General features: G+C 38.0%; 1 protein-coding gene and 1 long non-coding RNA gene across 3 annotated transcripts in view; one reads left to right on the top strand and one right to left on the bottom strand.

The window, feature by feature from the left end:
- ATP6V1G3 (ATPase H+ transporting V1 subunit G3) overlaps positions 1-26,245 on the top strand; it is a 195,288-nt gene extending 169,043 nt beyond the window's left edge. The window contains exons 3-4 of one of the 2 annotated variants that reach the window (XM_069074500.1): positions 16,615-16,715; positions 26,032-26,245. In XM_069074500.1, coding sequence (XP_068930601.1) covers positions 16,615-16,715; positions 26,032-26,205 — 275 coding nt within the window. In that variant the 3' untranslated portion in view covers positions 26,206-26,245. Of the gene's footprint in view, positions 1-16,614; positions 16,716-20,457; positions 20,633-26,031 lie in introns of those variants that run through there. The other variant, XM_069074501.1, reaches the window with a different exon arrangement.
- The window catches only part of LOC138151054 (uncharacterized), a 111,092-nt gene that overhangs the window by 64,814 nt on the left and 19,939 nt on the right, over positions 1-26,339 (bottom strand). The window contains exon 2 of the long non-coding RNA XR_011165725.1: positions 4,967-5,127. This is a non-coding gene — a long non-coding RNA (uncharacterized lncRNA). The remainder of the gene's footprint in view (positions 1-4,966; positions 5,128-26,339) is intronic.

Raw genomic sequence — 26,339 nt, 5'->3', positions numbered from 1 at the left:
TTTGGATTTCCTGAAATGGGACCTCAAAGAGGTCTATAAACAAGTTAAGAATCCCTGCCTAAAGAATTTTCTCACTCCTACATTTTGGTAGTACACTTTGAAAAACATTACTGATTACATATATGTTTCATGCAAAAGCTTTTTGGAGGGACAGCATTAGCAAATTTCTGTTAGTCATGATGGATGGTGGTGTTAGCTGTCAAGTTCTCCCAAAGATCTAATTTAACTCAATGATCACCTACTGCTACACTGTGAACTGGAGAAATAAAAATCTAAGAAAAAATCAAACAAAGTAAAAAGGGGGTCCTTCCTTCCATTAAGGAGCTTATATTCTACTCCTGAGTTTATAGACCCATCTGCCTTCTCAGTTTGCAAGTAAACTAGAGCAAGTTTTCTAAGATGGAAAAACCATCATCACTATAAAGCATTTTTTGCCTTAGCTCTTCACAAACCCTAGCCTGGTGAGGCACTGATTTTGAGGGGGGAAATATTACATCCACCCAAATATGAAATCTGAGGCAGAGGCCAAAAGTGTATGAACTATCTGCTCAAGATACCTTAGCAAGATGGGGATTATTATATGGGAGAAGTGGGAGAATAAAGACAGAGAACACTGAAAAGGCTGAGAACTTGGAGCATACATCAAGGGGTCTGTCCTCCCAGATACTACTGGCCCCAGCCATTGGCCTTACTTTTCCATGCCAATGGTCCCCATTATATCTCCCCAGGGCCAGGTTCTTCTCCCAGATCTGTAGCTTGCTGCTTACCCCGTCTGCTATATTTTTGTTCATTTGTTGCAGTCATATCTGACTTTTCATGATCCCTTTCTGGAGGGGTTTTGGCAAAGATACTAGAGAAATTTGCCATTTCCTTCTCCAGGTCTGTTGTACACTATTTTTAATGTATTTTTATTTATTTTGTTAAATATTTCCCAATTACATGTTAAAATGTTTCTTTTTTTTGCCCTTTTTTTTGGAGGGCAATTGGGTTAAGTGACTTGCCCAAGGTCACAAGGATAGTTTGTGTGTGTGTGTGTGTGTGTGTGTTCAGTGTCTGGGGCTGGATTTTAACTCAGGTCCTCCTGACTTCAAGGCTGGTGCTCTATTCACTGTGCCACCTAGCCACCCCTAAAATGTTTCTTAATATTCATTTAAAAAAAAAAATTTGAGTTCCAAATCTTTTCCCTCGCTCTCCTCTCCCACCGTTTGAGAAGACAAGCAATATGATCTCAATTATACATGTGAAGTCACACAAAACACATTCTGCTACATACTCTTGCCACATCCTAAAGTCCAGAGTGAAGACTATCATACATTGTCTGCTACCTTCTACGTCATTGGAAGATTGGGGAATTGACAAGTCTATTTCTGGAGAAAGTGGTCTGGATTCCATAAGGGCAGGCCAGCCCTCTGCCAACATGAGCATATCTAATCCATCAGCCATTTAATGGAACAAGGGAGAAGAAAGAGGACAGACCCCAAGGTGGGATCCAAAGTCCTCTTTATATCCCAGAAAAGTTCCTTTACACTCTGGCCCCATCTTGCTTCTGCACATGACAGAGTTCATGATTTCTTCACAAACCTGGCCTATCCCTATTGCTTCAGGTATCAGAATTCCTAGTTATTGCTCTGACAAGTATTCCAATGTGTCTGGAATGTAAAGTACATAAGGAAGAATAATCAGAAACATGTATGGAAAGATAGGCTAGCACCAATTTGCAACAGGTTTTAAAAACTGGTGAGTACTTTATATTTTGTCCCAGAGAAAATGGTGAGATGTTCTTGAGTAGATAAACGACATAGCCAGACCTGTTTTAGGGAGATCCTTTTGGCTTCTGTGTGGGTGGAAGTAGAGGAGGATGCTAGAAGCAAGGCAATAAAAAAGGCCTGAAATAAGGTGGTAGCTAAAAGAACAGAGAAGCATGAGATAGAACAATCAATCAAGGAATATTTATTCAGTACCTGCAATGTTCCAGGGACTGTGCTTGGTGTTGGGAGTATGAACAAACAAAAATGATCTGAAACAATCCTTGTCTTCAAAAAGCTTATATTCTCTAGGAGGAATTAGCATTCTAGTGGACAGATGAGAGATATTGTAGAAGCAAGCTTGACAAGAAGTTTGGATATGAGAAATAAGGGACCTGGAAGAATGAAAGATTACTTTAAGACTATACACCTGGTTCTTAGAAGGATGGTGTTGTTCTCAATAGAAATCAGAAAATTGGAGGAAGGATAGGTTCAGAGGAAAGATTAGCAGCATCTCCTTGGTCTATATCTGAATTTATCGATTTTTTTTCATGCATATGTTTTTTGTTTTTGTTTTTAAAGCAATTGGGGTTAAGTGACTTGCTCAAGGTTACACAGCCAGTTATTTCTGGGTGTGATGCTAAGTATCTGAGCCTGGATTTGATCCCCAGGTCATCCCAACACTGGAGCCGGTGCTCTTACTCGCTGAGCCACCTGGCCTCCCCTAAGCAATTGGGGTTAAGTAACTTGCTCAAGGTTACACGGCCAGGTGTTTCTGGGTGGGTGCTAAGTGTCTGAGCCCGGATTCGATCCCAGGTCATCCCGACACTGGAGCCGGTGCTCTTACTTGCTGTGCTACCTGGCCGCCCCTCATCCATATGTTTTGATTTAGGAAGACATACTCTCTTATGAAATTATCTATTTTGTGACCGTCTCAATCATGTTTCAATTATGAACATAAACAAATATGCAAAGAATATTTAGTTTCATCAGTATAGGGGATTCTAGGCACAGGAGCTCCTTTCCTCCTCCTCTAAAACTCAATCTCACCTCTACACTCTCTAGATTGCTTGCCTGGTTCATTGTCCATGGGTGATGTTCTTTCCCTTCCCTGATTTCCATGTGTTGTCTTTCCCCAGTAGAATATAAACTCCTTGAGGTCAGGGACTATTTTGTTGGCTTATTTTTAAAAATAAAAACATATTAAAAAACAAAATCTATTGAAAAGATCACTATCCTTCTTTGCACAATGTTTCCTCATCAGTTTTTCTAAAGCTTTTCCCCAAAAGAACTGCAGAAAATTGATTTTTTCTGGTTTTCCACCTTTAAAAATGTGATGCATAAGAACTGAAAAAAGTAACCATTATCCCTGTCCATAACATTCCCAGAGCATATTTTTGTCTCACATTTCAAATGTATTTATTCTGAGAGCAAAGCAAGCTTGTTTTGGTAATAGCTAAACTCTTTGGACAAAGACAATTTCTCACTCACCTTTGTTTTTCCCCTGGTAGTTAACAAATTCTACCACACATTGTAGGTTCTTATTAAAAGTTTATTAAATTGAGGGAAGCTTATGGAGAGAGAAATGTGCCTGGAGTCAGGAAGACCTGAGTTCAAATCCAACATTAGAAATTCACTAACTAGGTAACTTTCAATAAGTCACTTAACCTCTCTCCCTTAGTCTTCCTACCTATAAAATGGAAATAGAAACAACTCCTAGGGGGTGACTGGTTGGTGCAGTTAATTGAGCACAAGCCCTGGAGCCAGGAGGAGCTGAATTCAAATCTGGTCTCAGACACTTAACACTTACTAACCGTGTGACCTTGGGCAAGTCACTTAACCCCAATTGCCCTGCCTTCCCCCCTCTAAAAACAAAAAAAGCCAAAAAAATAGAAACAATTCCTACATCTTAGGGTTGTTGTGAGAATCAAGTGAGATAAGACATGTAAAGTACTTAGCACAGTGCCTGGCATATAGAAATTGCTATATAAATATTAGCTATCATTATTATTAGTTGAATTATTGGCATGGCCACAAGGGCACCACAACCTGATTTATGGGTTATGACAATGCCTGGATTTTAAGTTTAAATTCTAGACTCCCATGGAAATTCTTCACAAAGGAATCTCTTATATGGCATAGTGAAATGAGCCCTAGAGAGAGTCATAAGAACCAAACCTGATCATGGACAAGAGCATGATGTCCACATAGAGGACAGCAGCAGAAAGAGTGTTTGATTGGAATCAGAAGATGGAGGATCCTATGACCTGGTTTCCAGGCCCAGCTCTTCTATCATTACCTGTGTGATCATGAAGAAGTTGCTTACCCTCTCTAGGTCTAGGTTTTTTCTTCTATGAAATGGGGAACTTGGACTTGATGACTTCAGAGATCCCTTTTAACTCAAGATTTGATCCTCATTTCAAAAACTAGAATAATATGACTATATTTTTTAAAAATAAATTTTAAAGACATCTTTTGGTTTTTTTGTTACATCACCAACAATTCTCCAATATCCTTCCCCAACTGTCTATAGAACCATTTCATGAAACAATTTTCTTTTGAGGCAGTCAGGGTTAAGTGACTTGCCCAGAGTCATACAGCTAGTAAGTGATGGCATATTTGAACTCAGGTCCTCCTGACTCTAGGACAAGTACTCGATCCACTGTTTCACCTAGCTGCCCCTATAACAATTTTTTTTTTATTTTTGGAGGGAGGAAGGCAGGGCAATTGGGGTTAAGTGACTTGCCCAACATCACACGGCTAGTAAGTGTTAAGTGTCTGAGACCAGATTTGAATTCAGCTCCTCCTGGCTCCAGGGCTGGTGCTCTATTCACCACACCACTTAGCCACCCCTAACAAATATTTTTAAAAGAAAAAAAAGTGAGGTTGGTAAAACTAATAAATACAATAAAAAAGTATTTAAATATATTCAATGTACCACATCCATGGAACTCCTACTTCTATAAAGGCATGGAATGGCAGTCTTCTCATATCTCTCCTTTGGAGTAATACTTTGTAATTTTGGCTAATATTCACTACACTCACTAGTGATTGGTTAGTGGTTGTCCTTAAGTATAATACAACTCCATCATTCCTACCTACTGCATTGAGCTGTTGTGAGAAACTAAGGCCATAATATATGTGAAATTCCTGGGTAAACTGTATTATTAGTATTATTTTATTGAGGAGATAATGCCTCTCCAACTGAAAGGAGTACTCACCAGAGCTCTCCAAGGTGCTTAAACAGTTTACCACCATGCTTCACATGTCTCCATGCTTTAAAGGACAGCTGAGAAACTATAGGGTAGACACATGGCCTTTCCTGCTTGGCTCCTCTGCTGCGGCTTCCAAGGCAATGGCGCCCATCTTCTAATCTGGAGACCTGATTTCACAGATAAAGTAGTAAGAGAGAGGTTAATGTAAGCAAACCCCATTGATTCATTTTTATTTTCATCTGATGAGACAGTGGGTACCAGAGGTAGTTCCTCCCTTGGAATGTAATCAATGTCAACACGGTGTCACATACAATGGCAGCTGCTATTTCTTTTCTTTTTTTTAAGCAATTGGGGTTAAGTAACTTTCTCAAGGTTACACAGCCAGTCACTTTGTGTGGGTGTTAAGCATCTGAGGCCAGAACCAATCCCGGGTCTCCGGACTCCGGGGCCAGTGCTCTTACTCATTGCACCACCTGGCTGCCCCAGTAGCTGCTATTTCAATCTGGAAAATTGCTGAGTTAGCAACTCCTTCCATAGAACTTGCCCACTTAATTGAATAGGGACCAGTAGGTGCCTGGTGTGATGATAGGTGGATTTCATGGACACACTGAGAGACTGTCACTGGGAGAAGAATCTGATATATGACATCTTGTAAGAAGCCCTTGATTTTGTTCTGAAGTGGAGCATATGTTATTTTTTCCAAAATCCTCTTACTTTGCTATAGCATTTCTATTTTTAAGCCTACAGATCCAGCATCTTTACATTGGAAAAGAGAGGGAAGATGTGTCTAATTTTGATAATAATGTATTATTTTCTCACTACTCTATTTTAAGCTAAGATAGACTATTCAATTCAATTAATTTCAACAGATACCTGAGTGTCTATTAGATGCAAGGCACATTTAGGAGCTGTAAGGTATACAATGACGAATAAGAATTGCTGAATTTTACATAGTGTTTTCAAAGCTGAGCAACATCTTACATCTACTAACTCATGTGGTTTTGAAGACACTCCCTGCCCTCAATGAGCTTACAAATCTAGTCAATAGAGAGGTGACAAGCAGACCAATGACTATTATGCAAGACAGAATATGATAAAAGCTATAAGGACACAAAGAGAATGTTCTTGGGGTTCAGAAGAGGGAGAGGTCATGGTTGGAGATAATAATCTCTGGTTGGAGAAAATAATAACATTTATATACTCTTTAAGGTTTAAAGAATTCTTTACAAATATCTCATTTTATCCTCACAACAACCCTGGGAAATAACTGCTATTGACATAGTCATTTCACAAATGAGGAAACTCAGACAGATTAAATGACTTGTCCTGGGTCACAAAGCTAATAAATGTCTGAGGCTGGATTTGAAATCAGGTCTTCTTCACTCCAAGTCAAATGTTCTAACCACTTTGCCACTTAATGAGTGGTATTAGAGAAGATTTCATTGAGGAGTCGGCATATGACATTATCCTTCAATTTAACAATTCAACATACATTTACCAAGCATTCCTTGTTCCAGACATGATTCTAGGCAATGAGTACACAAAGACAAACAAAAACAGTGGCTGTCTTTACAGAGCATGTATTCTTTTGAGTGAAAATTACCTGCACATTAAAAAAAATTCAAGGTGCAAGTAGTTAGGAGGGATTAGGATAGGCTTGCTGTAGGTGATGTTTGAACTGAGCATTGAAAGAAAGCAGAGATTCAATGAGTTAGAATTGAAGAGTGAGTTCGTGCCAGGGCATGAGTAATTACTTGTGAAAAGGCATGGTCACAGGAGATTGAAAGTTATTTATAAGGAATAACAAGCAAACCAGACTGGCTGAAATATAAAATGCAAGAAGACTAATCAATAATATGCTAAAAAAAAAAAAAGGCAGAGCCTAGAGCCTCTTGAAGCACATTAAATGACAAAGTTTACATTTTATCCTAGAGTAAGAGAGAGGGCCTAGAACAAGGGAGGGAATGGGCAGACCCGTGCCTTAGGACTATCCATTTGACTGCTTTGTGGACTATGGATTGGAGAAGAGAGAGACTAGATGCATGGAGACCATTTAGGAGTATTACAATGTTCCAGGAAAGAGATGATCAAGGCACCAGAGTGGTGCTAACTGTTGGAGGGAGGGGGAAGAAGGGAAAAGGAATTGATATGACATATGTTGTGAAAGTAGAATTGACAAGACCTGACAACTGATTGGGTTTGAGTTGTAACAGGTATTCCAGTGGAAATGAGGGTTAGGGCCCATCCATGCAATTGGGGAATCATTCCACAAGCATTTATTAGGCACTAACAAGGTTTGAATGAAAATGTTTTATATATGCATACATATTTACATCTGTATAGCTATATCTATTTCTCTCTCTCTGTACATATATATATATATATATATATATATATATATATATATACATGTTACAAAATACTATTATTTCATCAACATGGACACTCTCTCCACCATGCAATTTTAACCCCTTCATGCCCTAGTAGATTCTGTAAGTTGTTGTAGTTTAAAAAAAAATCATCAATTTTTTCAATGTTCAATTTGGTGGTAATATCTTTCTTAAATCAGCTAGGCTGGTCCTTGAGCAACCAAGATAACCTCTCACTCAAAGCCTTTCTTATTTGGTCAGGCTTGACAGAGCTTGGCCTCTGGTAGGATAGCCACTAGAACTCTCTATACTCTCTGTGCCAGAGATGGGGAACCTGCAGCCTTGGGGTCACATGCAAAGTTTGGAGTCAGTCAAAGGGCTGTACTTGAGGAACTGGAGGGCCATACATGGCCTCAAGGCCTCAGGTCCCCCCTACCCCGAGTCTATGCCATAATGAGTAGATATTCATGTATAAACATCCATTTTGTAATAACCTTTAAATCTTCACTTTAAAAAAAATTAACATTTTAAAAGCTCACCCATATGAAATTATTAACTACATATATGAATACACAATTGTCTATGTTATCTAATGTTGCTCAAATTCATCCTTCAGTAAATTCAATAAAGTGCCTCTGATTTTCTATGTGGTTCCTACAAACGTCACTACTTAATTTGAACATTCCAAATCCAAACACATCTTCTGGGGAGCAGCTCTTAAAAATGTTTCCTTACAACTCAAAATTTCAGGGGCCATAAAATTTCAGGACTTGTTTCCTGAAATTAAAAAAAAAAGCACATGAACATTTATTTCAATAACAAAATTCTCTATGTACACATATAAAATGAGAAACTGCTCCTTCTTTTATGGTTCAGATATAGTTCTTACATTAAGGTATATATTTATTAGGTAGAAGAAAGTGCATCTGGATAGGGGAGAGATCCTTGGTGGGTGGTAGGTAAGTCATAGGAGAGCAAGGTAGTGGGTAGAAGTAAATAGAGGAGTCAGGAGGGATAGGAAATAAGAGATATGCACAAATATAAAAACAAAGATCAGATGTAGAGTATGTTTCAGAAAGTATATGTTTACATATATATGTATGTATATATCTATAGAGAAACATATTTAAACTATATCGTAGCCTTCAGGGGTGGCGGAGGGTGTATATATATTTATAGCTATAGAAAAACATATCTAAAATTTATTGTGGCCTTCTGGGGGTGGGGGTTAGGGGTGGAAAGAAAGAACAAAGAACAAAGTAAGAGCAGAGGACAAAAGAAAACTCACAGAGAAGCAAAGAAAAGATGAACCATTCTCAACACAAAGAGTATTATTTATCATATGGGATTTCTTGATGTGAAAATTTATTGTTACATATTTTGAATCCTATCTTATGTTTTGCTATGCACACGACATGCTTTTTTTTTCTTTCTAACTTTGTTTTTTGTTTCTTTTCTCTATTCTGTATTTCTGTCCTGGCATTTGAGTCTGAAATAAAATTTTGAAAAAAAAAAAGAAGAAAGTATGTTTAGGTAACACAGTTTCACGTTGTTGTTCACTTGAATTTCTCATTATCCCCACACTTTACTGTCTCTACAAAATTTAGGTTCTTAGTATAGGATTATAAGACTCTTTAATACTTCAAACTTCAAAATATCAGTGATTTCATCAATGTCGATGTTCTTTCTCTCCATATGTATTGAAATCCCTCCATTTCTTTGTAATGAGATTCATGGGTTCCAGTGAAACCACCACCACCCTACTTTTACCCCCATTATCAAGTGACAATGCTTGCCAACTTTCTGATGATGAGCTTCAGTAAACTTAGCTAGGTTGATCATCTGGCAACAATCATTGTTCTGCCATTCCCGAAATGCTTTGACATGATAGAAAGTGTCAGAGTATCTATTTATCCAATATGCCACGCTGTCTCTATTATAGAGATGTCCATACATTATTATCTTCTTCATTTTCTTAGGAAGCTTTAGATGGATTAAGTTATTTGCCAGAGGTCTTACTGGTAAACTATTAAATAGAGTCAGAATTAGAATCCAGGGCTACAGATTCCTAAGGCTTATGTTTTTAAAAATTCATTATAATAAACCTGCCCCCCTCCCTCCTTTTAGAAAGTTTACAGCCTTTCCAGGAAAGCTTATCAGGACAGATTATGTATCTATCATCTAAAAATCAGCCTTTATCTCCAGAAAATAGGGGAATTCAATGGGGTTTGTTCAGTTTGCAAACAATAGAAAGAAACTTTGAACAGTCACAGAATGTTGGGTGGCTACAATGTCATATTTGTTCTATTTATACAGATTATCTGCTGGTTTGGTGACATGCTCACATATCTAATAAATTTCTGCCTTCACTTTGGAAAAAATCCAAGAAAAATTCAATCTTTCACTTCTCCTAATTCTCAAATACTATATCATATGGAAGAATTATTGCCCTTGCCAATCTATTTAAAATATAGAGTTAATGGATCCAAACAGGAACCTAATAATAACAAAAATATTAGTGTAGAGTCTAGGTGTTCCCTATCCTTAACACTCAGAGGAGGTCCTCCAGAGAATGACTCCCAGGTTCAAGTACCCTCCCAGAAGGTCTACAACATTCTCTAAAATCTCATGAGGTCCAAATGATATGTTTATCTTTAATAGTCAACTAGAGGACCTAATTTATTCAAAGATTTAATAAATGATATAGAAAGAAAATATTTCTCTAATAAACCTGGGTATATTATCCCACAAATTCACACGCAGGTTGGAAATATATGAGGTCAGGGATATAGCGGCAACCACACTGGGATACCCAGGATGGCTGCTAGCCCAGGTTCTTAGATCTGCTTTACTAGGAAAGATAGTTGTTTAAGGGGTCAACAATCTTTTTAAATTACATTCATTAGTCCAGGGGAAAAGTCAACACCCTGAACTTCAGAGAAAATATAAACAGAGATAATACAAGCAGAGAAATAAAGACCAAGAGACAGGGCTCTGCCTGAATCAGCTATACACTTTACATACAGCCCTGGATCAAGATAGACTTTACATCTGAGCAGTCAGGGAGCCCTGAACATACAGTCACTCAGAATCTCCAACAGGTAATTAAAAGATCCTTCTCATAAGCAAGTCCCCAAAACAAAATACCAACTCAGAGTACATATACACTTCTCTGAACCAGAAAACATCACAACACTCATGATTCAGTGCCTAATTAGAAATTAACAAAAGGTGTGAAAGCCCCCTACAAGCAAGCCTCCAACACATGTAAAGAAGCCATAAAGTCAGGGAACATATATGGCAAAGTACACATGCAGAGAGAATGCATATCCAGGGGAATATACATGGATATGCACACATATGGGAAATATGTATGACAAGGACATACATTTATGGAGGGACAATTAACATCTTCAATGGTGAAGAGTTACTGATGTCTTCTAATAATGCCATTATGCTTCTTCCTTTGACTATCTCCCCTCTGGTCTTATATTCTTCAGTTGCTAGGTCTTATAGTGTATACCGGATATTAATGCTCTGCTGTTGTCTTCCCTAAATATTGCTCCACCAAATGCTGCTTAACTGGACTCTTGCCTCCTGAACATTGCTTACTCGACATAATAGTCTCCATCTGGCTAGTCTGGTTTGATGATGCCTCTGGTCTACCTGAATTCTTTAGCGAGCTATTCAAGGAAAAAAAATGTATCTTTCCATATTCTGTCAGCTAAAACAAAAAGCCTGGACTTTTCCCAACTCTTTTAGAAAAGGCAAAAACTCTTTCCAAGAAACCAGCAAAATGAATGAATGAATGAGATTCTGATTTCTTCTCTCAGAATCTTGGCAACATATCTCCTCATCAATAGAGTCTTAGCTTTAGGTACAAAGCTCTTAAAAACAAATAGTATGGTCCACCCAGTTAAAGAATGCCTTGGGGCCACTAGGTGGCACAGTGAATAGAGCACTGGCCCTGGAGTCAGGAGGACCTGAGTTAAAATCCGGCCTCAGACACTTAACACTTACTAGCCATGTGACCTTGGGCAAGTCACTTAACCCCAATTACCCTGCCTTCCCTCCTTCAAAAAGAAAAAAAAAGAATGCCTTTAGGATTAATCTTTTCTTTTGTCAGCCCTTCCTGCATTCAGAGACCTCATCCTAGCTTATGCGGCACATGCCATATATGTTCCAGTTTTCAATATCTGAAGACTAAGCTATAAATCAGGGAATGATTATTTGTGTAACAGCTACCAAACATCACTAGGATTCAATGTTTCCTAATTTTTTAATCCTAAATTTCTTCTATTCTGCTATATAAATGAGAAAGTGAGTAAAAGGTACCGAGACAAGCTAAGCCCAGGGGGTAAGGTCACATTGCCAATTCTGCCTGACTAACCACATTCCTTAGTTGTCATATGGAGATACAGCCAACACCAAGACTTTTGAGGGGCTTTTAGGTATGTCATCAGGAATTATTAACATTTATCTAGAGTCATGGTAGCTTATAATCTGTTTTTAAAATAATATGCATGTGTTTACATACATATATAAATATATATAAACATATAGATGTATATATATAATTTATATCACTAATATTTCTGCCAGTAACCCTCCCCAACCTCTCTCACAGACAAATCTCATATAACAGATTTCGTAAATAAATAGAAAAGAAAAAGATCAGCAAAATCAATCAATATATTGAAAAAATATGAAAATACATGCAATGTTCCATATTTGTGAACCTTCCCTTCTTGGGCAAAGGTGAGACTGTCTTCTTACATCTCTCCTTTGGGGCCTTGCTTATGCTTTGTAATCGTCAACATTTACTTCTGCTTGTTTTGTGCTTATTCTTTCTGTTGACATTGTTGTAGTCGTTATGTAGAATGTTGTCTTGGCTCTGCTTATTTCATTCTACATCAGATCATGTGAAGGTCTTCATGCTTCTCTGTATTCATCATTTTTGTTGTTTCTTACAGTATAATAGTACTCTATTACATCCATGTACCTCAACTCATTAAGCCATTCCAGAATCAATGAGTTTTAACTCTGTTTCTGATTCTATTTTAGGTTTTTTTTTTCTTTTGAGGGGGGAAGGCATTTGGGGTTAAGTGACTTGCCCAAGGTCACAAGGCTAGTTTGTGTGTGTGTGTGTGTGTGTGTGTGTGTGTGTGTGTGTGTTAAGTGGCTGAGGCCACATTTGAACTCGGGTCCTCCTGACTCCAGGGTTGGTGCTCTATTCACTGCACCACCTAGCTGCCCCCTGATTCTATTTTAATACTCAGTTTCTAAACCTTAAAAGATGGAAGGGAGTGCAGAGGTAATATACTAATTACTCACTGAAGCATGTGCAGCATCCTTGAGGATGGGCTAGGAAGACTTCAACTAAAGTCCTCAAGAGAAAAGAAATTCTTGGTCTTCCAAGGTAATCTATTGTTCTTTTAGTCAGCTGCAAGTCTTGGGCATTTCTTCTTTACTACGAGCTGAAATCTGGCTCCTTGTAACTTCTACCTATAATCCTAGTTGTACCCTCCAGGGCTGAATGAGAACTTCTTGAGGGTTGTGTGCTACAGAGGAAAGAGCAGTAGGCTAAAGTCAGGAGACCTGGCTTCCAGAGTTCCATATTTCCATGTCTATGTGGTATTTTGCCATGCCCCAAATATGCTGTGTCATACTTTCAGAATCTGGGCACTGGATATTAGAAGGCCTGGTGGGCTCAACCTTATTAAAAACAAAAACATGATTTTGCTCATGAAAGGTAAGTTGATACAGAATATTATGAACTATTCAAGAAATGCTTATTTCAGTAAAAAAAAATGCAAATATATTAGAAAGCAATTATATAATGAAAATGAAATTCTTACTTGTAATCCCAAAGCTATGAGATATACAAGTGTTCCTCCAAAAAGAAGATGAGATAGACGATTAATCAATACCTGTTCTAGATGCTTAATTAATGCCTGTTTACTGATTAGGCCCAAAAGAGCCTTGCTATAAAGCTGATAGAGATCGATGTGAAGGTAAAACTAAAACCTGCTGGTCTGCCCACAATAAAAGAAGGCTAAAAACAGAATATGCAGAGCAAGGACCCTCATCTCAGTGGGAAGGCAGAGGAAAAGGAAGGAAGAGACAGAAGCATGGAGCTATGATGGGAAGGAGGCAGACAAGCAGGAAGGAAGATAGGAAGTAGGGGAAGAAGGAAGAAAAAAGGAAAGAAGGAGAGAAGGAAGGAAAAAGAAAGAAAAAATAAGGAAGGAGGAATAGGAAAGGAAAGGAGAGGGGTAGAAGGAAGAAAAGTGTCTCTTACTCCACTCTCAACCAAGAAGAAAGAGAAGAGCAAAGCTAAGAGAATTCTGCCCTAACAACCAAACGGAAAGAGAGGTCAAAGGAAAGAGAGCTCAGAAGACTAAAGTCTTCTAAAAAATCCTTCTAAAAAAATCCTGAAGCTAAGTCACAGATTTCAAAAGATGAATAGCAGTGATATGAGCCCTGAGCAGTATGATGCAAAGCAACATAAGCATTATAAACATTAATAGAAATACTGATATTCTCTATTCATTACTCAGGGAATAGAGTTTTTTTGGCTTAAAAATTATTCAGTGATTAATAAAAACATCCCACCTAAAGTAAGGACAAGTATCAGTTACCTACTCCTGCAAAATCACAGATTTATTAAAAAATAGTCTCTTAAAGAGTCACATTTCCTGGTTTTATACTTATATAAGAGGCATCATGACACATAGTAGACAAAGTGATGGGCTTGGAATAAAAAAAAACTGGATTTGACACTTGCTAATTTATGTGATTGTTGCTAACTTATATAAGTCTCTTAACCTTTTATATCCCTCACTCAATTTTCTAGGACTCATCTCCCATGTTATATCTGGGTTGTGTAATAGGATCATTTTCTACTAGTGTTCTCCTTATCTCCAGTAACACAAGTTTGGCTAATTTTGCCTCCTTTAACACAGCTTCCAGGTATCCTTTCATGATAATGATGTGGCTTCCTGGTCACTTAAGGGTACTAAAAAAAAAAAAGACCCACATATATAGAGCTAGGTCCCTTCATATTTGTTAGATGCCCCAAGACAGGGCAAGTCACTACACATGTATTTACATATGAACATGAAGGAAGCACCACTAGCCAAGCAAATGCTTGAGTATCCTTGTTGAACTTCCTTTCTATGCTATGGCTAAGTAAACCTCCTTTTATTAACTGTTCAATGACTTATAAGTATCTCATTTTGTCTTTAAATCAAAACTAAATTAACAACATACAGACCTGATTCAGGCTAGCCCAGTATAGATTACAATCTGTATTACTAAAGATAGTTTGCCATACTGACAAGTTCACAGAACTTTCCTACACATCAAGTTGTTAGCTTATGCTGTAACATCCTGGTGGCTGAGCAGCATGATTTAGTAGAAAGAATGTTGTTCTAGCCAAAAGTCCTGGCTCTCACATTTATTACTGTGTGGTCTTGGGCAAGCTGCTTACCCTCTCTGTGCCTCAATTTCCTAATTTGTCAAGTTGAAATAATATCACTTGCTCTACATACTTGAAGCATTGTTGAGAGGGAAGCACACTGTAAACATTCAGTCAATATAAGAATATGAGCTACTACTGCTATTAAAACAAACTAATTTAACTAAAGCCTACCTAACAGACCATATTGAAGGAAAGGAGAAAAGAAGCATTGCTCATTGACTTGAGAGAGGGAGAGAATAAATATTGCCTGGACAAGATATTTGGGATGTAAAAGACAAGAAATAAGAAAGACTCGGAATATGGTGCAGAATTTATTTAAAAGTTTAATCTTAGCAATGACTAAGGAGTTTGCAGTATTACCACTGAACTCCTGGGGCTGGGGGGGGGGGGGGGGAGGAGGTTTTAAGTTGTGTTTGGTCCTTTGACCTACAGAACCAATTCCAGTAGTCCAAGATGTTAATTTCAGGTTTTAACCAGTGCTACCCAAAGCATTACTTTTGTACTAAAACTTTACAGTACAGTCTGCCAGCCTTTGGACTTAATGCTTATACCCTTGGCCTCAATAAAAGTGAGGGGCCATTTAACTGAATCTCTTTGCCATTAAAAAAATTGGTTTTACAATCCCTTTCAAGTTTCGCTATAGAAAGTTAGTATACAAAAACCTACTTTGATGTGCTCTTAATCTTAATCACTCATTCTACAGGCAGAAAATGTTAAGGGAAAAATCCCAATAAAATGAAAAAACAAAAATGTAAGCCAGTTTGGTAGAGTCTGAGTTGCAGATTTGTAGGGACTTGGCGAGCTTCCAGTGTTAAATAGAATCCAGTTGGTGTGGACAACAGGGTTCCTGGCAGCAAATCAGTATCGAAAATCTGACCAAATAATGTCTTTCCCAACCAATGACAGCTAAAATCTGTTCTCTAGCTGTTATTGCTGTGAATAAAAGAGACAGCTATTTTACTTAAACATGAAAGTGCAATAGAAAATTGTCATTTCCATTACATTAAAGAAATTCAATGGAAAATATTTCAGAATCTGTGTAACCATATTTCATTTCTTTTGCAAATTTCCAACAATTCTGTAGTATATGGTGATGTGATTCTACTGATTGCCACCTTAAAAATAACCTGACCTCTTCCTTCTGATGTGGTGTGTATGTACATATATATATATATATATATATATACACATGTATGTATGTATGTATGTATATGTGTGTGTGTATATATATACATGTGTATGTATAATAGTTAACATTTATGCAAGCTTGCTATGTGCCTGGAACTGTGCTAATTATTATTTCATTTAATTTGTGCAAGAACCTTGGAAAGTAGGTGTTATTATTATTCTCATTTCACAAATGAGGAAAGTGAGACAGAGTTAAAACCTGCCAGTCACACAGTCAGTAAATGCCTGAGGCTGGATTTAAACTCAAGTCCCACTGACTCAAGCCTGATGCTCTATCTACAATTCTGCCTAGCTGTATTTGTATGCATATATATGTAAGTATGTATATACATATATACTTTTATGTATATGTATATTCATATACCTACACATGTACCTTATATTCAATCAAATTATAGGCTCATAGGCTTAAAAATGAAAGGAACTTCGTAGAAAAGCTAGCCCAATCTACTCAATTTAGAGATGAGAAAACTGAGCCCCTCAAAACTAAAGGGTCTCATAAGATTTGAAGTGGAAGACCCCAAATTTGAACCAAGCTCTTCTGATTCTAAATAGAATCCATTTCAAAGGGGCTTCATTTTCTACTTACCTCAGACACCTCTTTTAATTTTCAGGAAAAGGTAAAAGACTAAAACAAGCAAAAGAAGAAGCAATGGCTGAAATAGATCAGTATAGGATGCAGAAAGAAAAGGAATTTCAGGAAAAACAATCTTTGGTAAGTACAAATGTCAGTTAATTTCTCATACAGCATTTTAATCAGAGTCCCATGGGAGATAGTATGACATACTGAAAAGAACATTGAAGAGGGTATATGAAGACCAAGGTTCTACAGCTGGTTTTGATATTCAACTATCTGAGCAACCTGACTCTTAGTCTCCATTTCTTCACTGATATAAAGAAGGGTGGGAGAAGATGATTCAAGTCAAACCAATTCAACTAAATTCAACACTGATTTAAGTACCTACTCTATACAGAATACAATCTCTACTTATTCCAATGGAGAGAGAAGGAATAAATATAGATTAGTTAGATTGGGACAGTAATGTGGCCCTGGAATCAGGAAGACCTGAGTTCAAATTTGACCTCAGACACTTACTAGCTATGTGACCTTGGGCAAGTCACTTGACTTTTGTTTCCCTCAGTTTCCATATCTGTAAAACTTGGATAATAATAGCACCTACCTCCCAGGGTTGATGTGAGTCTCAAATGTAAATTGTAAAGCTATATATTTACAAAACACTTAGCATAGTATCTGGCATATAATGTGTTATATAAGTGCCAACTAGTAGTAGTAGTAGTAGTAGTAGTAGTAGCAGCAGCAGTAAAAGCAATGGCAGCAGTAATACTGCATACTAAAGGAATACAATGAAAGATAATCCTTTAGATGTCTTGGAAAAGGGAATTTCCTTACTGCAATTTCCCTACACCAATGAAATATAACAACATTTATATAATCCTATATTCCACCATTTTTTCTTCTTCCAAGTTTTTTTAGGGATTTCCCATGGAAGTTTCCTTTTTTAAAAAAAAAGCCTTCATTCTCTCTGACTGAGTGGTTGGCAAAAGTGACATGCCATCCACAGATGAGAGGATAACTTCTGCACATGTTAAAGTGGAAAAGAATCTATTTATAAAATAATTTTCTTATATATTCTTGTTTATGTATAGATCAAAGAGCTCCCTTAGATGACAGGAACTATAGTAATGACCAAAGCAGACATATAGGCATAGCCTACCTTCTGTTTTCACTTGATTCCCCCCTCCCCCCAAACCACTGATAAGCCAAACAACACTAAAGGAAGCAGTCAGCTCCACAGGAATATACTATAAATATCTCTATGTAATGAAGGGGATTTTGTAACAAACAGCATGATGGGGCTTGATTACAATGTGCTAATGATGTCCTGGGAAACCATATTCTTGGGATCAATGGTCTGTATGTGCAGTACCTAGTTTGAGGCTGTGCAAAGGCCATCTGATATTTCCTTAACTTTACACTAAGCTACTTTTGATGTAATTGTATTTATTCTGGATATTCTTATTTATGCATGTAGTGTCTAAGCTCCTCATAAGTAGGGATTGTTTCCTTCATTATATTTGTATCAGTGACACCTAGCCCAGTACCTACAAAAGAGAAGGTACTTAGTAAATTCTAACTGATCCATCCATTTCTTTTAGTCATGTGTTTTAGAAACCAAGGAAATTCTTGGGCATCTTCTAGGAACTCACCTATGATTTTTGTTTTTGTGAATGATGTTGTTTTGGTATAAAAACAGGATCATAGAGGGTACTCAGAGGCCAGAAAGTCCAACCCACTCATCATAATAATAATAATGATAATAATATTAGCTAACATTTAGATAGTGTCTGCTAAGTGCTTTATAAACCATTGTCCCATTTGGTCCTCACAACAATCCTGGGAGATAGGTGCTGTTATTATCCCCATTTTACAAAAGGGAAAACCAAGGCAAGTGGGGTTAATTGACTTGGTCAAGGTGACAAAGCTAGTGTCTGAGGCCAGAATTGAATTCAGATCTTCCTCACTTCCCAACTAGAGCTCTGTGTATGGTAGCACCACCTAGCTGCCTAAGGCACAGAAATTGTTAAGGGACTCACACACCTAGTAAATGTCTAAGGGTAGATTTGAACCTAAATCTTGCTGACTCCAAGTCCAGTGCCCTATCCACTATACCACACTGTCTCTCCTTTTCTTCCTTTGGTAAGAACTAAAAGATCAACTTTTAAAAGAAAGAAATTACTTATCAGAAATCACGATTATTTTTTATAAATGGATTTATTATCCCTTAGTACATCAATAAAAATAAAACTGCCCAAAAAAATGTGTAATACAGTGGAAAACATGTTGAATTTGGAGACGAAGAGACTGGATTCGAATTCTAAATCTGCCATTTACTACATGTGAGAATCTGGCAATTTGTTTTACTGTTCTGGGTCCCAGCTTCCTCATCACTAAAATGAGAGGGTTAAACTATATGCCTACTAAATTCTCTTACATTCTCTATGACTGACTTCTAGCTTCCTTGGCTTCCCTCAAGTCTCAGCTAAATTTTTGCCTTGTGCAAGAAGCCTTTTCCAGTCCTCCTTAATCTTAGAGCCTTCTCTCTGAGATTACTCCCAATTTCTCTTGAATAGATCTTTTTATATATAGTTGCTTGTGTGTTGTCTCCTCTATTAGACTGGGAGTCTCAAGAGCAGGTACTGTTTATTTTTTTTTTACCCTTTTTTTTGTATCCCTACTATGTAACACAGTGTGTGACTCATAGTAGGTATTTACTAAATGCTAGTCGACTGATTGACTATGACTGCATGAAGAGGGAGAGAGGGAAGGAGGGAGAGAAAAAGGGGGAGAGGGAGGGAGAGGAGGAGAGAGAGAGAGAGAGAGAGAGAGAGAGTAAAAGAGGGGGACGAGACGGGGTGGGGGGAGGGGGGAAGATTCAATGCTTACTATGTGCCAGGTAAATGTTTAGTACTGATTATACAAATAGAAGCAAGTAAGACAGTCTTTGCCTTTACGTGATTTTACATTCTCATAGGATGAAGACAACACAGGAACCAGAATGCCTAAGTGGGGTGGGGTTGGGAGGTGATATGCATCTGGAAATGTTGATCAGAAAATAATAGAGTCCTGGTTCCAGACAAGAAAAGATGAAAACTCACTTATGAGTCCAAAATGGTCCCAAGGGCAGAGCTCAAGGTTTGGAGGTGTGGGGGGGAGGGGGGGGAAGAGGGGAAGGGAAAGGTAAGGAAAGAAGAAAAGATATGAGATTGATAGTCCTATTACACACAATAAGATTTGGAAATGGCGACTGGGAAACACTCTTCAAACTAACAGACGTTCCTGTAATAACACTTTTCTGAGAAACGGACACAGTAAAGATCTATTTTTAATCAAGGAGCATCTATCAGGCAGAATTATGTGTCTTGGGAAATATTTCTTCTCTGACCAATTCCTGACCAATTCAGCTATGATGAGCCCATGAGACAAGAGTAGCTGGCAACAGTCTTCCCAGCTATAACCACCTTTGGCTACCTCGCTAGAAAAAAAGAAAAAGAAAGAAATTTTGTTATCTTTTTTTTTCTGTATCAAAAATGAAACAAAACCCCAGTGCACCGAAGCCACATCCTAACACTGCACACCACGGGACTATGGGGCTGCAGAATCTCTTGATATGCAACAGCTAAGAAGGTTCATCCCTAGGAGTTGCATAAGATGTAAATCTAGTCCAGGAAATTAACCATCGGCATTGAACTTGAATAAAAACTCATCATTTTCACAATTCAAGTCTAAGCCAATTTCACAGCTGGCTGATCAAACTGTGTTCACAGAGAAAGGCCAGAGTGCATGGGGCTTCTCTTCTGAAGGCTTATTATAAAATGATCTCAGCACTTCTACTCTTGGTGTGACCTCACCAGTATTCCTTGTATTGTTATCCTAGGCGAGACTCATCATGATTAACCTAAGCCTGGGGTCAAGCAGGAAGACCTACTTAGAGTCTGAAGAAGAAAGTCTTTGGGATGATCATATTGAGTTCCACGTGATGCTTCCAAAATATATACAAAGACATTTATGATCCCACATTCATCATAATCCATTAAACTTAGCATTCTATATTTAGCTTCTCAAAAGTGATCTTCATTGCAATAAACCAACTCAACATGGTGTCAAAAAAACTTTTTTATTAAACAACAAAAATGGAATAGTGATTGTAAAGGTCACTGAAAGAACAATAGCAAACAGAAATAGATATGATAGATGACAGACAAACATATATGTACATTTGTGTGTATTTATTCAGTTCAGTCATTTTTCAGCTGTGTCCAACTCATCATGACCCCCTTTGGGGTTTTCTTGGCAAAAATTGGTTTGTCTATTCCTTCTGAACCAGCTCATTTTACAGAGAAGGAAACTGAGGCAAACAGGGTAAAGTGATTTGCCTAGGGTCATACAGCTTCTAAGTGTCTGAGGCCAGATTTGAACTCACAAAGATGAGTCTTCTTGACCAGGCCCAGTACCCTATCCACTGCACTACCTACTTGTCTTGTGTATTTGTACATATATACATACATGCCAATATACATGTGTGTATAGATATGTATGTGTATGTACCTAGATACAGTGCTTTATGGTTTGCCAAAAGCTTTACATTTGTAATCTCATTTGATTCTCTTCACAACCCTTTGAGGTAAGTGCTATTATTATTAATTCCATTTTTATATATGAGGAAACTGAGGCCAAGGAAGGTTAAGTGAATTGTTGAGGGTCACATAGCTAGTAAGAGTCTGGGATTTGAACTGTCATCCCAACATATCAGCTAGCTTAATGAAACACCATAGGAGAGAGGGGTAAGGAGGGAGTTCTAAATACACTAAAGACATTTTTCCAGAGATGTAATTAGAAATGTTCTCGGGGCGGCCAGGTAGCACAGCGAGTAAGCTCCAGTGTCGGGATGACCTGGAGATCGAATCCCAGGCTCAGACACTTAGCACCCACCTTAGAAACACCTGGCTGTGTAACCTTGAGCAAGTTAATTAACCCCAATTGCTTAGGGGTGGCCAGGTGGCTCAGCGAGTAAGAGCGCCGGCTCCACTGTCGGGATGACCTGGGGATCAAATCTGAGCTCAGATACTCAGCACCACACCCAGAAATAACTGGCCTTGTAACCTTGAGCAAGTTACTTAACCCAGATTGCTTTAAAAAAAAAAAAAAGTGTTCTTGCCTGGAAAGAAGGCTTACTTCAGCTGCAGCCCCATGGGTTAGGAAGAACATCCTGGGTATCCCAAGGTTTCTACCCTGCTGAAAAGTAAAAACTGAATAGAATTTCCCATCAGTGGCTGATGGGAAAAAGTGAGTGACTACCACTAACAAGGCTAGAAAGAAGATAAAGAGGAGCAGCTAGATGGTGCAGTATATAGAGGAGTGGCCCTGGAGTCAGGACTTGAGTTCAAATTTGACCTCAGACACTTACTACTTACTACCTGTGTGACCTTGGGCAAGTCACTTAACCCCAATTGCCCTGCCTTCACCCTTCCAAAAAGACACACCAAAAAAAAGGAGACAAAGAGGCTATAAATCTCCCATCCCTACCCCTACCACTGAGTGGGGACTCTGGATGCCCCAACTGTAATTACATCTTTGCATTTTCTCTCAAAATGGCTCAATTTGAGTTACACTGAATTAGCTGGACTACATTTTAGAGGAGAAAAAACTGATAACTTCACATGTTAAGAAGGAACAGAAATCACAACTTTTCAGCTCAGCTTTTGTAAAATCTTCCATTTGCCCCCAGCAGAATAACAACCAAGCACGGTCTTTGCAAGCATTCTGAGGGTTATTGTCCCTGAATCTGTAACCCTTAGCCATGCAATAAAACATGTAAAATAGCCTCCTGACAACAGTTCTCTGTCAAGTAGACATTTCTAATTATTGAAGTATGTTTTTTTTTTTTTCATTTCTATACGGTGGATCTGATAGCCTTGAAAATTCAGGAAATAACCCAAAATTATTTTTCAAATGTGTTTGGGGCTTGGCCAAACCCCAAACACATTCTGATAAGTCATCTCCCTCATATTTTTAAAACCTTATGAGCAACAAGGAAAACACAATCCATATGGTTCTGATTCATTTATATTTAACTCATCAAAATGTTATTTTGAATAAGCTATTGGATGTCTAAGGAGCTATAATATCCTTTCAAAGCTGTTTTTCTTTGAACTGGAAGTCAACTTTAGCCTGCACCATAAACAGAACAGGAGTAGAACCTGGATAGACTCAATCAAGTTCATTTGATTTCAAGTTTAGGACTTAGGAAGATCAAATGGGCACTGAAGTTCACTAGACTTTCACAGACCTCCTTTCACAGAAGCTTACACTGATTTTCCTGTACGAAGTACCTTGTATACCTTTCCCAAATGTTCAGGGAAAAAGCAAGCAAAAGAAAACAAAGAAAGGGTACATATATGTAAACCAAATGGAAATATGAAACTGACCTTCCTAAACAGATAAATTAGGGCTCAATGGTTGGCTTTACAGAAGAATGCCTAATTTTACAAAATGCAGAATTCCTTTAAATGAGGGGTTCTTGACATTTGAACCCTTTGAGCAAGTCTAGTGAATCCTATGGACCACTTCTCAGAACAATGTTTGTTACCTTCATTAATAACTGGAGAAAATATCAAATTTCAGTTAGAGGTTAGTGAAATAGAAATGTAATTTGTTTTCCATCTAAGTTCATGGATCCTTGAAGTCTAACAGCTGCTTTAGATGGTAAGCTCCCTCACATCATGTTTCAGTTTTAATTTACAGATTATTAACTTCTTGCCAGACATTCTAAGATAAGGAGTAAATTCAGCATTGGGGAACATTGAGAATTGAAGTAAGAATTAAAATATCTTTAAAATTATAATGCAAGTTGTCCCACCCTGTTATCTTCCCATATCACTGCCAGAACAGCCCTCTTAATACTTGTGCTGTAATAAAAAGAAGTTAAACTTAGATTCACACAACATTGCTAGTTTAAAAAAAAACACAATGGATATGAAGTCCAATGACTTGTGTTTTAATCTTGGCCCTGCAACTTGCTTTCTGTGTCACATTTAAACACCGCATCTCATTTCTTTGAGCCTCAGTTTTCATATCTGTAAAATAAGGGATCGAGACTCTATGATCTTCTAGCTTGAAATCTATGGTTTCCCCTATGACTGAGATTTAAATCTTACCTCAGATATTTGGTAGCTTTTTGATTATGGAAAAATCTCTTGACTACACAGAACATCACCAGTTTCCTTATCCATAAAATGGGGATAATAATAGATATCCTACCTGTCTCACAGGGTTTTTGTGAAGAATGTGTCTTTGCAAACCTTAAAGCAATAGAGAACTCTGAGTTTTAATTATTAGAATGCATAGGTCTGAGAATGTCACTTCTCTGCTCGAAAGTCTTTGGAACTCCCCATCTTTTATCAAATAAGATGTAAACTCCTTAGCCGACCATTCAAGCTCAATAATATGGCTCCAGACTCCATTCCTAGCTTTATCTGGCAATTCTCCTCTTTGCACTCTTGATGCTCCAGAAAAATTGGACTGCTCAGTGTTTCACCAGTCTCATCTTACCCCTCCAAACTTCCTTGACTTAAACATGCTCAATTCAATGACTGTGATAGAAGGCATCCTCTCCCCCTCTCACGCTTTCTGCCCATATTCCTTTCCTCCTCACCTCCTTGCCCAGGTACCATATTGAGCTGAGACAGAAAAAAAAAATCATCCCTCCTTGGATCACTCAAGCATCTAAAGTTTGACCTCCCCATGCACACAATCCTTTTCTAACTTTTATTATAATTATTTGTGTATATGAATCACAAACATACCCCCCCTCCTCACTGGGATGGGAGCAGTTAGGTAATACAGTTGATAGAGTACTGGGTCTGGAGTCAGGAAGACCTGAGTGAAAATTCAGCCTGAGATATTTATTAAAGTAAGTGATAAGATACCCAATCAAGTCATTCCTTCAAAGGTCTTAGACTGAGCATGGAAAAGCCTTTGAAGTAGAAGGACTTGAGAGAATTTTTTGTTTAGGCTGAAAAAAAAAAATTGGCCATGCCCTGGGTATCTTCTACAAATTACCAAGGTTGTTGGGAAGAGATTCATTCCAGAAACTGAAATGAGTTAACATTCTAGCTGAAACCCTTGAAAAGGAGCCAACCCCAGAGAAGAACCTAGCTTTCATTTTGGTGAGCTCTTCTTCCAGATTGACCATCCTGATTTATCCAGAAAATAGTCTCGTAAGCTGAAAATGATATGGTGGGCTTTGGACTTCCCTCCAGTGACCTAATCAGCTGTGATTAGGCTTTGGACGTCCCTCCAGTGACCTAATCAGTGACCACTGATTGCAGTGTCTTAACTGGGAGCCAAGGGCACAAGGAAACAGATTCACCTGTTTAAGTAGAACTTCTTAAGCGGTCATCCCATAAATTGGAAAAGAAAAAAAAAACTTCCAACGACCAGGAGTTATGGGTTACCCCTTTACTACATATGATCTCTAAGCATGAGCCCACAGTCCCCTGAATTCTCTATCTACTTATGTTATAGACTTGGAAAGGAGGATATTTTATTATCAACTGTTTTTAATGATGGATGACTAAATGAGTATCAACCAATAATTTTTGGGGAAAGCTCACCAGTGGAGATTTGAGTTAATGACATTAAAGAAAATCCTGAACCCTAAGGAGCACCCCCCTCAAAAAAAAAAAAAAACCACTAAAAGGAAGATATTGCCTTACTTTGGTACCTAAGACTAGTGCAAGTTGTGCACCTAAGAGTGCAAGTAGGTATAAGGATCCAGAGCTATATGGGCTATGACTGTAAGGTGTATTAATGGAGATTACAAGTCCACCACACTTTGGAAGCTGATTTCATGAGTTGCTGTGGGAAAGAGAGATGGGCATTAAAAATCCACCCAGTGGCGTTTTAAGTGACTCAGAGTGCAATATCTGCGTCAGCCACCAGGTGGCACTCAAAGCCAAGTTGTTCCTTTACACGGCCTGGCCAATCCACTTTGCCTTTCATGGTCAATAGCTGAAAACAGTTTTTCCCTTTCTGCACACAGAGGCTTCCTGAATTCACATCTAAATGATAATTCATATTAATTAATATCTATCTAATTTAAAAATAGTAATGCTTTCATTATCTCAGTTCATGCCTATTAACTAGTCTGGCTCTTGGACTATCAGGTGGCTGACACTTGAAACCCTTCGGACTCGGTAGGACTTGCCAGAACTTTGCCCTTTTTTTTTTTTTTTTTGACATCACCCTTGAGAACCTAGGTTTACCTCAGAGTAGAATGTTAGATGCTTTGCTCAGTGGGTGTCTAATAGATGTGTTTTGTGTTGAATTTCTCTAGGGGTCATTTCAAAGGTTTCTGAAGGATTTATAGTAAAAAATAGAAAGTCATTAACAAATGGTAAATAATAATAAACTGTTGACTCAATGAGTTTCTTTCTTTTTGCCTTTGCAGATAATGGGTTCCCAAAGCAACCTCTCAGTTGAAATAGATGAACAGACAGTAGGAAAGATTCAGAACCTCACTAGTAACTACAAGGAGAGCTTGGAAAATGTGATGAAGCAACTTCTGAGTATGGTTTGTGACTTGAAACCTGAAATCCATAAGAACTACAGAGTCACAGACTAAACGCTGTTCAGATTAGTCAATAAATAGCACATGAATATTATCTGGTGGCATTGACTCCAGCATTTGTACCACGGGGGCTGTGATTGTGACATTCAAAGCATATAGGCACTGACAGATTTTAAAATGACATAATT

This window comes from Petaurus breviceps, unplaced genomic scaffold, assembly GCF_028583685.1.
Source record: "Petaurus breviceps papuanus isolate PSGF00001 unplaced genomic scaffold, PetGlider_PUasm1.0 90895, whole genome shotgun sequence".
In the NCBI taxonomy this organism is placed as follows: domain Eukaryota; kingdom Metazoa; phylum Chordata; class Mammalia; order Diprotodontia; family Petauridae; genus Petaurus; species Petaurus breviceps.
The sequence above is the reverse complement of the archived record's forward strand: the minus strand, read 5'-3'. Positions and strand labels throughout refer to the sequence as shown.